The sequence below is a fragment of the Xiphophorus hellerii genome, chromosome 5, assembly GCF_003331165.1.
Source record: "Xiphophorus hellerii strain 12219 chromosome 5, Xiphophorus_hellerii-4.1, whole genome shotgun sequence".
Taxonomy (NCBI): domain Eukaryota; kingdom Metazoa; phylum Chordata; class Actinopteri; order Cyprinodontiformes; family Poeciliidae; genus Xiphophorus; species Xiphophorus hellerii.
The window spans coordinates 23,880,527-23,894,340 of record NC_045676.1 but is presented as its reverse complement, the minus strand read 5'-3'; the positions used below and the strand labels follow the sequence as shown (position 1 = coordinate 23,894,340).

Below are 13,814 nucleotides of genomic sequence, written 5' to 3'. Positions count from 1 at the left end.
CTTTGACTTCAATAGCTTAATCTGTCACTGAGAAGTAACAAACAAAACACAAACATTCATTTCCGTAAATTCTTTTTCAGTGGGGAAAATGTAATTTTGTAAAGTGGGAGCATATGAGAGATGGAACAGACCATTCCAAGATGGATCGTATTGGAAGAGATACCTTGCACACAAGATCCCCTGGACCATTGGAAGACAAACAAACCCACACAAATCATAAACTGCATTTAACAGTGGGCAGGAGGTGCTTTTGCACATATTCCTTACTTGTTCCACACTGTAACAATGGCAAAAAAAATTCCCAGAAATCTGATCAACTTAAAAAAAATAAACATAATGTGTTTTCTTTTTTGGACTATACTTCAATCTGGAGTATAAGTTACATTAGTCAAAAACTGCGTCATAAAGAGGAAAATAGCAACATATATAAGCCGCCCCGTCTACGAAACTATGAAAAGAGGTGAAACTTACAGTCTGGAAAATACAGTACATTAAAAAAATGATTTAGCTAATTTTATTTTGCAGCAGAATGAATGTACAAAAAATATAGAATGGATTTGATCCTTTTACCAGTTTGATATTAAGGCTACTGACATGAAAGATGACCTTACTTTAAGGTATTTTACATACCTTCATCATCTGCAATGCAAAACGCTTTAAAACAGGGACTGTTTTATGTTCAGTGTAAAACAAATTTTTTTTAGTTTATCCTCAAATAATTCCTGATGTCAGACTTATGAGCACCATCACCCCTATAAAAAGCACATTCACATGTTGCAGTTTGTCTGATTAAACCAGCCTCACCGTACGGAGAACACCAGTGAGGCCATCTCTAACAACCCAGCCAGAGGAGCCAGGATCAGGGCAGCGAGCGCCGGGGGGCCCGCCGTGGCCGGGTCGACCAGAGACGGAAGGAAGCAGGCCACGGTCAAGGCCAGGAAGACGAAGCAGCTGAGGAGAACGTCCAGGAAGGAACTGAAAGTGGGGCTGGCAAACGTCTGCACCGGAACCTGGTTCTTCACCTGAACAGACGAGACGATTGAAATAGATTCGATCTTCTCCTGAGATGAAGGCAAGGCGGCGTTTCACCACCGTGTGTCTGTGTGAGCAAAAACGTCATCACGTTTGAAAGAATTTAAGCGTGTTTTCACAACAGATAGTCCGGTAGACTCGGTTCGATTGGGTGCGGTTCCCTTTCACACCGGACTGTGTGAAGCAATCCGAACTCTTCGATAAACCTGTTTCCCGGCCCCCACCTGCGGCGGCGCTGAACCAACCACCACTCAATGAAACGCCCGAAGAAGTCACTAAGCACAACTTCCTTCTTCACAAGATGTAAACAAAAACTGAGTAGCATCAGATTTTAGCGGTTGTGGGATTTCTCTTTTGTCTTTGGTAAAAAATCAAGAGTCATCTCTCTCGCTAGCACTAGATTCTCGCGTTTGTTTTCTTAGAATTTACCCAGAATGCCCTGCACCATAGTTCCCACTTTCTGCTTTTGGATCCATCTCCAGTCTGCTTGGCATTCACATACGCTCCATAGTTCACTTCAGCCAAACTGAGATCTAGGTTTTTAGGGGGGCTGCAGATCCAGACTTTCTAGATGAACCAACTAAAGTTTGATTAAAGCTGAATGCACCCGTAAAGTGAAATATTAAATGATATGAAGGAGTTTGTTTTTTATAAGCAAAACATTGATAAGTTTAGCTTATCAATGTTTGGAAGAACCTAACTTCAGGTTTAACGCAGGGTTGTATAATGCTAGAAGATATGAGATGTATATTGGTGCTAGAATTTATCAATGAAGTTCAAAAATTAATTAACAAAGAGACGCTGAAACTGAAGCAATGTGCTCTTTTTTTAAGGCTGTAGTAACACGTATTGAACAGCAGGGGGCTGAAAGTCTCCAGGGTCAGCAGAGGACATCTGGAACTGGTCTTTATAGTAAGAGTCTTCACTGTGGCATGGAGTTATGACGTGTTACAAAGAAAGTTATTTTTTTTCCTGTCCATTAATCATTCAGTTATCTTAAAAAGAAAGCCTGAACGTGGAAGAGAAAAAGGAAAGAAAAACATGTTCATGTTAGATACAGCAGCAAGTTGCAAAATCACAAGACAAGAGCTGAAAACAAAAATCCTCTATCTAAGTCAGGGGTCTCAAACTCCAGTCCTCGAGGGCCACAGTCCTGCAACTTTTAGATGTGCCTCTGCTGCACCACCTGAACAGAATAATTAGGTCATTAAGGCTCTGGAGAACTGATCTACACAAGGAAGGAGGTAATTAAGTCATTTCACTCCAGTGTTTTGTACCTGTGGCACATCTAAAAACTGCAGGACAGCAGCCCTCGAGGCCTGGAGTTTGAGACCCCTGGTCTAAGTGAAGGTGTGTGTGGAAGTCTGCGTACCTCTTCTTTGTAGCTGCTGCGATACGCCTTCTCCAGAGGTCTCTCCAGAAAGTTCAAACTGATCTTGTTGATGGGCGGCTTGAAAAAGTAGTCCTTCATCAGACTGCAAAGAAGTCAAATAAAGAACTAAATCTGAGTCAGATAGATACCTCTTTATTTTAAGTGACCATCTGTTCATATCACCCAATTGTACAACAAATACAAACAAATTCAGGTGAATAATCTTTGTTGTTTGAACCACCCCGAATGCAAAGCGTAGCTTATTCACTGGAAAAATTCAGAAAAAATATCAACTTTTCTGAAATAAGCCAACAGTAAGTTCCCACCATTGAACCACTTTATGCTACATCAAGTTACAACCACAAATCTCCATGTATCGTATTGGGATTGTATTCATTTAAACAAAACTATATAAAAAAAGGGAAAAGAAACACTTAAAGGTACACCAAAGTAAAATACAATGTGACAAATTACCTAGATGTTCATTAATTGGTAAAAAAAAAAAAAAAGTCCACTTGTGTGTTATTTAATCTCAGTGTAAATCCAAAATGGAAACCAACCTCTGTGACATGGGCATCTAGTTAAAATAGCCAGCTAGGCAAGACTGTGATCCCTGACATATCTTTCATTTCAATAGCACGGTGGTGGCAGCATCATTCTGCAGGGATGCCTTTGTGGTTGTAAGGTGACAAAATGTAAAAAAAAAAAAATTGAAGGGGTGTGAATACCTATGCAAGGCACAGTATGAATCTTTATTTCAATGAATTTCTTCAGTTCAAAGGTTTATTACCAGCAGACAAGTTTATGAAAAAAATCATTATAAAAACAGATTGCTTTATTGCTCTCCGCTGTGCTATCAGCTCATAAATTCCACCTTTAACTGGCCTCCTCACCTGTCCTCCCTGATAACGTCCACGAAGTGGGCGTCGCTTTTCCGTTTGAAGTTCTTGGCACGCAGCTGGATGAGGGCAGAGTGATCCATGCCCGTGCCTGCCGCCGCCACCGCCGCCGCCATGCCGAGGCTTGTGCCGGTGCCCGTGCTGGTGCTGGTCTTCTTCTCTTTCTCCTGGAGGATGTCGCAGAGGGAGCTCTGGCTGGCACGTGCGGCGGCGTCCTCCAGCGGGGGGCTCAGGAGACCGTTGACCACTTTCGGGTTGTGGCCTGGTAGGAACTTTTGAGAGGAGACAAAAAGGCGATAAAAGGGTAGAGGGTCTGCGTGTTGAGTAGATTAAGAGGGAAGCGCTAGGAGAAGTAGAAGCAGGCGATAAGTGCGGCGTTAATGTGGGCCGTACCTTGGCACCGCTGGCCTTGTGTTCCTCCTGACAGCCGTTCACAACAGCCACATCATCGTCCTGCTCCGCCATGGACGAGCGCACGGCACCATGGAAAACACAGGGAGGCTGGAGAGAGAAAGTGGGAGTGGGGTTTCACAAATTACAACATTTGCTCGAGTTCCAGGAGCACAACACTGATTTTTATGTACAGATTAGTGAAAATCATAGTTGTCCAAGGTTTTGTCCTAAGAGACAATCATTGTGGCAGACTTAGACTACCACATGTCTTCAAATGAAGCAGGAACAAAAAGGGTTTAATATGTTTTTGCTTCTGTCAAAAATTGCAGCACACTTTTCTTACTGATTTTTAGGCAGATTTGTTCAAGGACATATTCTTCTTCCTTTTCTGGCCCAAAGTTTGAAGTGTCGCCTGGGGCTGCATCGAACATTGAAAATACTTTTGTTATTGCACCCACTATGTCTGTTACATGTAAATATCTGCTTTCCTATAGTTATAGCCCTGTTAAGGAGATGTCTGGGAGTATGAGAAACCAGGCTCTTTGATACAGGCTTTAGGTCCCTGCATGATTGGTTCGCATTGGCATAAGTAAGTTGAGGCTAGTTTCCAGTGAGAGTTGAACTTCACCATGGTGGCCCTTTGTCACCAATTGTGTTCATAACTGGTGAACACAATTGGACAGAAAAGAAGGTGTTAAGGGGACCTGATTTAGTGACTTTAGGATTAGGTCTCTACTCTTTGCAGACGATGTGTGATCCTACGGTCTTCATCAGGCTTTCACAGCCAAATACAAAGCAGCCGGGATGTGGATCAGTGCCTCCAAAACTGAGGCAATGGTCTTGAGGCAGAAAAGGGTAGAGTGCTTTTTCCGGGTCGGGGACAAGGTCCCACCCCAACTGGAGGAGTTTAAGTATCGTGGGTCTTGAGGGGCGATGGGAGTGGGAGCTCGATAGGCGGATTGGTCCTGAATCTACAGTGAAGTGGGCCCTGGGAACGCCTTGGGATTGCCCCAGAAGAGTTGGTTCAAGTGGCTGGGGAGAGGGAAGTCTGGGCCTCTCTACTGAGGCTGCTACCCCTGTGACCCGACCTTGGATAAGCGGAAGGGGTATTGCCTTGGATAATGGGTGGTTACAGAGATTTTGGAGAAAGTACAGCAATTTTCAAGCACTGCAGAACTTCCCCTTCCTCGCATGCTGTTGTACACTGCCTATCAGCTGGCTGAAGGACAGTTTATAAATCAAGTAGTAGCACAGTAGTCCACCTTCCCCCGTAGTTGCTGTCTACAGTCAGTGAGACGCCTAGAAGAAAACTTCTACATATTTTTTCCTCGCTTACAAGAAAGATCAAGTCAGCTGTTTAGATATATATTTGTTCATCAAAAGTAAAAACTTTCATAGAATCTATATGCATGGTTGGGTTATAGGTAAAGTAGGACATAGCTAAGTTTACAAATTCTCATTGTCATATTGTTTGTACAATTTAAAATCCTCATATTGATATGTCAGAAAAAGCAGTGGAGTTACTTAAATTTCCTCTAGTTGTATCTAGAATACAGCAATACAGTGCTGCCCCTAATCACTGAGAAAATGCTGTATTTTTACTAAAGAATGTCATACCAGCTGGTATGAGATGGAAATCTCACACCAGCCTCAAGTTTGTAATACGAATTGCTAAAAAAACTGCATGGAGTAAAATATTTGGAGGCTTTTAAACTCCAAGTGTCATGAACTCATTCCTTGAATGCCACTGAAACATTCACTCTGCCGAGGCATAGTTTGCATTTCAGGCAGACATACAGTAAGTCTCCCTGAACAGCGATTCTTGAACATGATCTGCAAAGTGTCACCCATAAGCAGCTGTTTATATTTCTACTCAATTATAAGAAAATGGAAGTATTATTTTAATATTATTTTAATATCTTTTCGGTAAATGGACAAAACTATTTACCAATATCTTTTTTAAATTAATTAATGAAAGTAAATTTAGTCATTGCTGCTGTTGCCCGTCTCGTCAATGTGCAAAACGGACATTTTGGTGGGAAAATTTAAATCCATAAAATGAAGGTACATCAACCCATCTCAGTTTAAAATGACCAGCAAATATTCAGAGAAACTGTTCTTAAAACCACAAGAACAATTTTGCTTTTTTTAGGCTTTTTTATTTTATTTATCTCACATCGCCCCGACTCTTCTCTGCATAGGAACATTATCTACTAACCACATTAATTGTTGTGAGGAAACATATGGCAATGACAAAGAAAGAAGACGCTACTATTTTCAGAACGTTATTCACGCCTTTTGCTAGTTCCAGTGTTTTAGCTGCAGCTTCTCAAACAAATCAAGTAAAATTAGCCGCTGCATCTTTACATCCTGAGTCTGTCAGCAACCGGCTTAACAGGCAGAAGATGACTTCTGTACAAAACGTTGATGACCGGCATGCTAAATTTAGTTCTTTATTCCCCATTTTCATACAGATTTAAAAAAAAAATACTTAATATATTTAGCTTAAAGTATTAATTTGAGCCAATGAGGCGACAGCTCAGGTGCTATTTCAGGCCCATGACCTGTGTGGTCCAGGTCAAAGAAGGAGAAGGAGTTTCCTGAAGTTTGTCATTATGTTGCTTATAATTAAGTCTCAGAAATAAATACGACCACATACAGACACAAAATAAAAGATGAATCACATTTGGGACAGATGGTTGGATGGTTGGATGGTACGTACCATCCAACCCTCTCGAGTTGGATGGTACGTACCATCTTATTTCACAGCTATTCAAACGGGGATTTCCTTAATGTGACCAGTTTTATGGGACAAAAATCAATAAGCCATAAATAAAGTGTTTTCTTGAAGTACATACTCACCACAGTTCTGTCCGATGGTTTGTGAGGCAGAAGGGACTCGGCAGCCTGTGCTGCTCCGTGGATGAGGTCCGGTGTACGAGGCTGAGGGCAGGAAGGCACGTTGACCCCCACAAACTCCCCTCCAGGCAGAGAGCAGCCGCACTGCACATCATGATCTGGCTTCCTTCCTGAGATCAGGTATGTTTTCATTCCTGGCAAAAAGACAAGAGACAAGATATTCTCTATTTAGGAGTCCATAATTACTTTGTCATTTACTCTGACAGAAAGATGGAAAAATCTGCAACACGCAAACAGTAAGAAAGTGGTACATGAAAATAATACTGCAAGAAAAGGCAAATAGAGATGGGGATGCTCCAAAGTTACCAGGTCTAAATGCCAATACACTCAATTTTCTACTGATTAGGCATTCAAAAATTTAGGAAAAACAGTTAATCTTTATGTAAAACGCATAAAGCAAAGTTAACTTCATCGACTTTATGATTTAATCACAGGACACACCAAACATTTGGGAGTTTTCACCTATGGAAGAAGGTCCGGAGATGGATTTTGTTAAGTTGTTGTCAAACTGCTTGATATCTCACTTTGAGAGTCTTAAATTGAAGCAATTACAGTGAATTTTTTGCACATCGACTCCTGTGAAGTAAGCGTGGAGCTAATGTACTTCCTGCTCAGCCCAATGTGTGAGTGTTGAGATCAGTGAGATATAATTCACAGTGTTCTTCTGCGCTAAAACTAGCTACCTTACTTTCTTGTGAAATCGCTATATTCTTTTTTCATATCAAAGCATTGCCTGACCATTTATGACTGTAATTCCAATGTTCTGTAAATTCCTTAGAAAAGTCAGCTAATTATCTAAATTAATAAAGTAATGCAGGATGACAGGATGAACAATACAGGCATAAAGTCTCCCCAGATGAGTGAACTATCCACATAGCATAGAGTGAGGCTACGCAATATTTTTGCATCACTGCTGTGATATTTGTTGAGTCACAGTTGTGTGGTTTTTCTGGTTAAATGCAATCTAGGAGCATCATTTTCCTGTGGCCTCATGTCTTACAACAAATAATAAGAAAAGCGGATAGACAATAGTGTGACCAGGAGATTAGTATCATTAAGGTGCTTAAATAACAACAGAGGAAGCAAAAAAAAAAAAGTATATCTAGTTTCTACAAAAGAAAACTTTCATTAATTTACGCTTCGGTTAAACCTAAAATGGTAGTTAGATGTGAGCATGTCACAGCAAAGTTGCTCAGTTTTATCCTTTTTAAAAATCCAATCTGGTCAGTAATGGAACGTGCTGAAATCTCACAGTTAAGGCTTTACTGACCTTTTAAGTAAGGCCAGCAAAGATAGCTTTGTAAATGCTAACTTGCAAATCATGCTAAACTCAAACTACCCATCGTAAATGCTGGGATAATGCCAGCATTAATGATAAATATTACCTTTCTTTTTGTCTTTGTTTTGACCTAATAGTCAAATCCTGGTTATCTGCAGAGTTGTGTAACGTCAGCTGTTCTCTCTCTCACACAGTGTGATGTCGCCTCTGGTCCCAACACAAGCAATTCATGATCAACCCCAGGAAGCATTGCTTAGGCTCTTGTACAAAATTACATCATGTATGAATGAATTATTCCACAAGCTATCAAAATAGCTATCCTATTAAATATTAAGATGTGCACAGCTGGAATGCATAAGCGGGCGTATCTGGTGCAATACGGGGTTTTGCATAAACAACGACAACAAAATGAAAAAAGAAAGACAAATCTTTTTTCAGAAATAACACGCAATATAATTCTTAATTTTTGTGTCCCATATCCAAGAGCAGCTGAACCTGATGCTGTTTTCCTCTTTGTTTTAAGAAAATGTAACAATGAAAATATCTAAAATTTCTGGTTTGCACGCTCACCAAATTAATTTGTTACTATGAGCCAAGGCGAGGCGAGAGATGAAAGTCTATTGTAAATGTACTAAAAAGCTATGTCAATAGATAACTTGCACAAGTGTACTTTTATTACCCTCTCTGTGCAAGACGTGAAGTAGACATACCCTACAGGCTCCAATTCACTGCTGTTGCTTTACAGAGTCATAATGATCAATGATTTACGCTCACTGGAAAAAAAAAGATTAGGCTTCAACCTAAATTTGAATCTGACCATTGACCATTTATAGGTGTCCGGAGTCGCCTTTAACACTTAGATCATTTTGGTACCAAATGGTGCAGAGTACAAACAACAGATAATAATTTTTCTCTATTTCCCTCTGAATCTCCCAGAAGTCTTTCTGATGCCATCAGTTCCCTTCATTGGGAAGAATAGACTTAGCAGATACTTGAAAATGTAATGGTACATTTAATGGCACATGTAATGATCAACCCATCATTGATCAGTATGTGTACCAAATTCTGTCCAGATGGGACAAACCCGTCTAGATGCTTTAAGCTGTAGCAGAACATACAGCTTAAATATTACTTTTTATTGTGCTAAAAGATATGATGAACTTGGTTTTATTATGCATCCAACATTGGTTTGTGATTTATTCTGGTTTTACATGTTAAAATTTAACTGCTTTATCTAAACCCATTGCTTTGTTTGTCCTATAGCTGATGTTTTAGCAAAGTACAACTGGACAAAACATCAGCAACGCAGTTTAAAGAACACAAAACAGAGTAGTTAATAACACAAAAATTGCATAAAATCACAGCTGAACACAGAAAGTCTAAGGGATACTATCCACTCCAAATGATCTAACCCCCAAAAATAAGAAAAATATACAGAAACAGTAATTCTCCGTCTGCATTTACGGTATTTTAAAATAATCTGAAAATCTATCCAAGACATCAAAGCAAAAGAAATCCCAAAAACATAAACAAAATTCATGTTCATTTACATTACATTCTTCAAAAAGGGGCTCTACTTCCATCAGGCAGCCATAGTGATGCATACACATGCTGACAAGCAGACAGCAATGCAACACTGGGTGTTTCACCAACGATGTTTGCATATCAGCCCAGGGCTTTGGCCTGTTCACACTAGTGTAGAGCCAACAAGGAAATACACAAACAGAGGATTAGAGAGGTGGCTCGAAGCCAGCTGATATCAGCCTGTCCAAACACACAGTAACCCGGCTAGCTGGCCTCGGCTAACGGATCTGTCCCTGACAGCTCAGAGACAACCGGAGGCGGACCAGGAGTCTGCATTGCAACCTTGACCAGAAATATGAGAGGGCGACCCATCTCTAACTGCTTCTTCATTCATTCATTCATTCAATCATTTCGTTTAGTCACTGTTTTCCACTGAGATGGGATTTGCGAAGGGAGAATAAGAACCAGGAACAGGCATTTGAGATCAGGGTTTCTACAGCTTTCACTAACTCAAACTTAAAACCTTTAGAGACCATCATGAACCGTAGCTTTCTCTCCAAACTAACAACTTTTTTTTTAAAACAAAATTCGTTAATAGCCCAGATTGGTGTTTAAAATTCACTAAACATCCGACGTCAGAGTTTGTGTCGCACCAAATGCTGCTCTTCTCTGTGCTAATAGAAGTGGCAGCGTCAAACGTTTTCTAGGTAGCTTTAGCGCCCGAGAAAAGAGGTCTCCTTTTGTTGTATGCTACTGGCTAGAACTGGCTTAGGAAAATGTTAAATGCTTTTTAGTCAAGATAAGGAAGGACCTTTTCTTTGAGAGGCATTCTCAAAGAAAGGATTCCCCTGATAAGTTTCTTTTTTAAACAGAAGCAAATAAAAAAAGGCAGCAATGTTAGAGGCTCTTTAGCTGCGACCGACAACCACCCCACCTCTGTGTGTGTAAAACCTTTGTGCGTCAGTCTGACGCTAGCTGGGTGCATTCATGCGTTAGTTTGTGTACTACAGAATATCTGCAGCATTTTTAGCGAATCAAACACACGCGCATAGCATATTTTTCATTCCTTCACCATCCAGTGAGTGAATACCATCTGAATCTCGAGTAATAACAGAGTAGCCTCTTCAATAAACACGGGACACAAAACGCACAGCCGCATCGGTCCTGATGTTCACCTCATAGGTCTGAGCCTTGCATGTAATACGCCAAAGGATCGCTGGGGCTCTTTCAATATGCCAAGCGACACAGGGACCTGCTTGAAAACATATCGACCCGACCTTGTTACAAGAACTTGCCTGGGCTGAGGCAAAAATAATTGCAGTCCACTATAAACTGCGCTGAAAGTAGAAACAGTCGGCCAATCAACAACTCTAATGAACAGTAGACTTTCTGTCTGCAGAAATGAATAAATCATTAGAGAGCGCATGGCTAATAACTTCCAGGATCGTCTGCTCTCTCACAAAAGGGTTCGCTCTTGCTCTCATGCCATCCATTAGCTTTTTTCCACGTACATTAACAGGACCTTCTCCTCCTCACCTTGACCTGAGCTGTTGCTGACAGCTACAGTAAAACCATTAAATCTTTTTGTTCTTTAGAAATTACAGTAACCTAAACAAACAAAGGTGGCATCTCAATGAATTAAAATCTAATTGAAAAGATTTTTCACTAAACGCACTCATGTAGTCATTGCAAAGAAATGCTTTCACAAAACATATTAATAGAATGTTGAGTGGAAGGAAAAAAGTGTGGTCAAAACATTTCACAAGGAACAGGAACAACTTTAGCAACTCCAGAGGATCACAAAGCAACGGTCGATTTCATTCGGTTACCATTCCAGAAAAGAAACAGAAAAGATTGTGACTAATGAACTGTTGAATGAATGAATGAATAAAGACTAGATTTGGATAGAACTCAACTAAATGATGGCAGTAGAGCCAAAAAGGAGCCATATCTTTGCCACTGCTTAAAGATGTGCATAACCTCAATCATTTCTGAAACCTTCTAACTATTTTTACACAAACGCTTTATACTCTGAGGTCACAAAATACCAAGACGTGCGCCCCAACACAAACACTGCGTCATCCATTCTACAATTATTGTTAATGATTCTAACAGGTGTTTCTTTATGACCTGTCGTTTGGTCTCCAATGGCCGAGTTCTTTAAATTCCAAACACGTGACAGAAACATGTCAGCCATGTGTTTTCTATGCAAAGTGAGAAGTGGCCTTTAACAGAGAAAGAGCCCTGATGGAGTCAAACATGGCGTCAATTGAAATTTGCCATATTTCTTCCATCTAAACGGATTAAACTACAGCATTCATGCTGCAAAACAGGCAAAAAAGGCTGACATGTTTCAAACACAAAGACGAGATAGTGGAAAGAGGCAGAAAGCTCCAGACATGGTAAAATAGGAGCAAGAGAGCAGATGTGCTTTGAAGGCTTGGATTTCCAGCATGCCTTTCATAACCCACATTCTTCATCTATGTCCACTTCAGCCTGTCTTACTTTATCAGCCATGAATTTGGAAAACAAACCTTGACATCTGAGGTCATTTAACAGCTTGAGAAAGCAGGCAGTGGAAATATCGGCCTTTTCCGACAGCAAAGTGCACCAAAGATGCTCTCAGTTTGTTGGACGGTAGTTACTGTATCGCACATGTGTTGGATAGTTGCAAAACTAACATCTGTGTGTGTGAGAATAATTGTATTGGTTTCAGGGAAATCATATTTAATGCATGTGCATCCAGAACTCTGACTGAGCTCTAGCTAACAAACTCAAGTAATCAATTTGACTTTTATGGCTGTGGAGGCTAATTGGAAGCTAATTGGAAGCTGACTAATACATGGTGTCAGTTCTTTTATAATTTAATAAAAGAATTAAAACAGTGTTCGATGGTTTTTGTTATGTTAGGATGGGTGACAGCAATATTTTTATATGAGCCCGAGTTGCTGAGGATAACGTTTTCCTCTCAAAACACGAAACCAGCTGAAAACTGGTAACACAATAAAGCAAAGACAGGAGGAATCTGTTCGGTGGCAAATAGTTTTCATGGGAGACGGTCAATCAAGTGTTAGCATCAACTAATGACAAGTCTCCTGATTAAAACGGGGATGTCCCGCTTCCTCTGGGAATACTTTCCTCGTTTAAAGCAATCTAGGGTTTGACGTCCGACCCAGGAAGATTTGATTCACACTTAGAAACAAACAAACTCTACGTGAACAACCCCTCACATGCACTGGGGAGAATCTGAAAAGGTGTGTACTCAAACAAATCCGTCCGTCTGCTGGTGAAGAAAACAAGGGGGAATGAAAAGGAAGTGCAGCTGAGTCGTCACATTCCACATGCACACTCGAAGACCATCCACTAACTGGACACAAACGCAGCAGAGTAAGGCTTCTCCACAAACACACTCTTAACTTTTGCTTTTCTTTCTTTCATTCTTTCTTTCTCCAATTCTCCAAATGATATTCATAAAGTCCAGAAAACCAGTGTTTGGGATTGTTGACGTAATACACAGCTCAAAAAAAAAATAAAAATCACAAAACAGTCCAAAGCGCCGCCGGAAGAGCGAATGCTTTCAGCTAAAATCTGACATTTTAGATTATCCCCGGAGGGTCATCCCAGCCCCAACTCCGCACTTCCTGACAAATACCCTTTAACCTTGTGGCAGCTTACAACCACATGATCAAACCCATCCCCAGTGACCCAAAGATCGCCGCCTCCCTTCTGGTCCCACACATATGAATGTGTACTTACATGTGAATATGAATGGAGGACAAGCCTCGTCAACCAAGCCGGTGCTTTGTTACTGATACTTTTATAATGCAGGATACATTGGAAATGAAAGAAAACCCCACATTTATCTTGTTCAAAACAAAGCAAATGGGACTTTTTCTCCCCATCCACTGAGTAAATAAATTCAAATTAAAGTCTGGATTTTTCCCAAATTCAGCTGGTATGATAAAAATTTAATGTACTCTTTAAACATTTCTGCCACATGGAAATACATGCGACCGACACCACAGTCGTTTCGTTCAGCACTTTCATCTCGCTGCTTGCAAAAGTTAGAGAATAAACAACTGGAAGAGAAAAAAGATAGACTTAAACTTTTGTCTTCCCCTTTCAAAGGACTTCCATCTGTTCAGAATTTCTCTACTTTGTTTTACAAAGCCTCACATTTCAACAGAGCTCTCTCGCTTTGAGTCGCCATCAGGTAATTTGTCTACTTCTGTCCTTTTTAGCCGTCTCACTTAAACTCTCTCCCACAGTTCACGCTCTTCTTTCTTTTTTTTTTTTCCTTCTCGGTACACCCACACACCAGCTCCCTTCCTCTCCAGTTTTCTCCCTGGTCGCTGGTGGGTCTTGAGAACGCGGCTCAACAATAGCAGAAGCCTCC

At 40.6% G+C, this 13,814-nt stretch overlaps 1 protein-coding gene across 1 annotated transcript in view; it reads right to left on the bottom strand.

Annotated features, from left to right (window-relative positions):
- The window catches only part of LOC116719875 (adenylate cyclase 9), a 45,515-nt gene that overhangs the window by 10,667 nt on the left and 21,034 nt on the right, over positions 1 to 13,814 (bottom strand). Inside the window, exons 2-6 of the mRNA XM_032562637.1 lie at positions 6,559 to 6,749; positions 3,697 to 3,804; positions 3,298 to 3,575; positions 2,405 to 2,507; positions 805 to 1,022 (exon numbers count right to left, since the gene is read on the bottom strand). Of these exons, the coding sequence (XP_032418528.1) occupies positions 805 to 1,022; positions 2,405 to 2,507; positions 3,298 to 3,575; positions 3,697 to 3,804; positions 6,559 to 6,749 (898 nt within the window). The remainder of the gene's footprint in view (positions 1 to 804; positions 1,023 to 2,404; positions 2,508 to 3,297; positions 3,576 to 3,696; positions 3,805 to 6,558; positions 6,750 to 13,814) is intronic.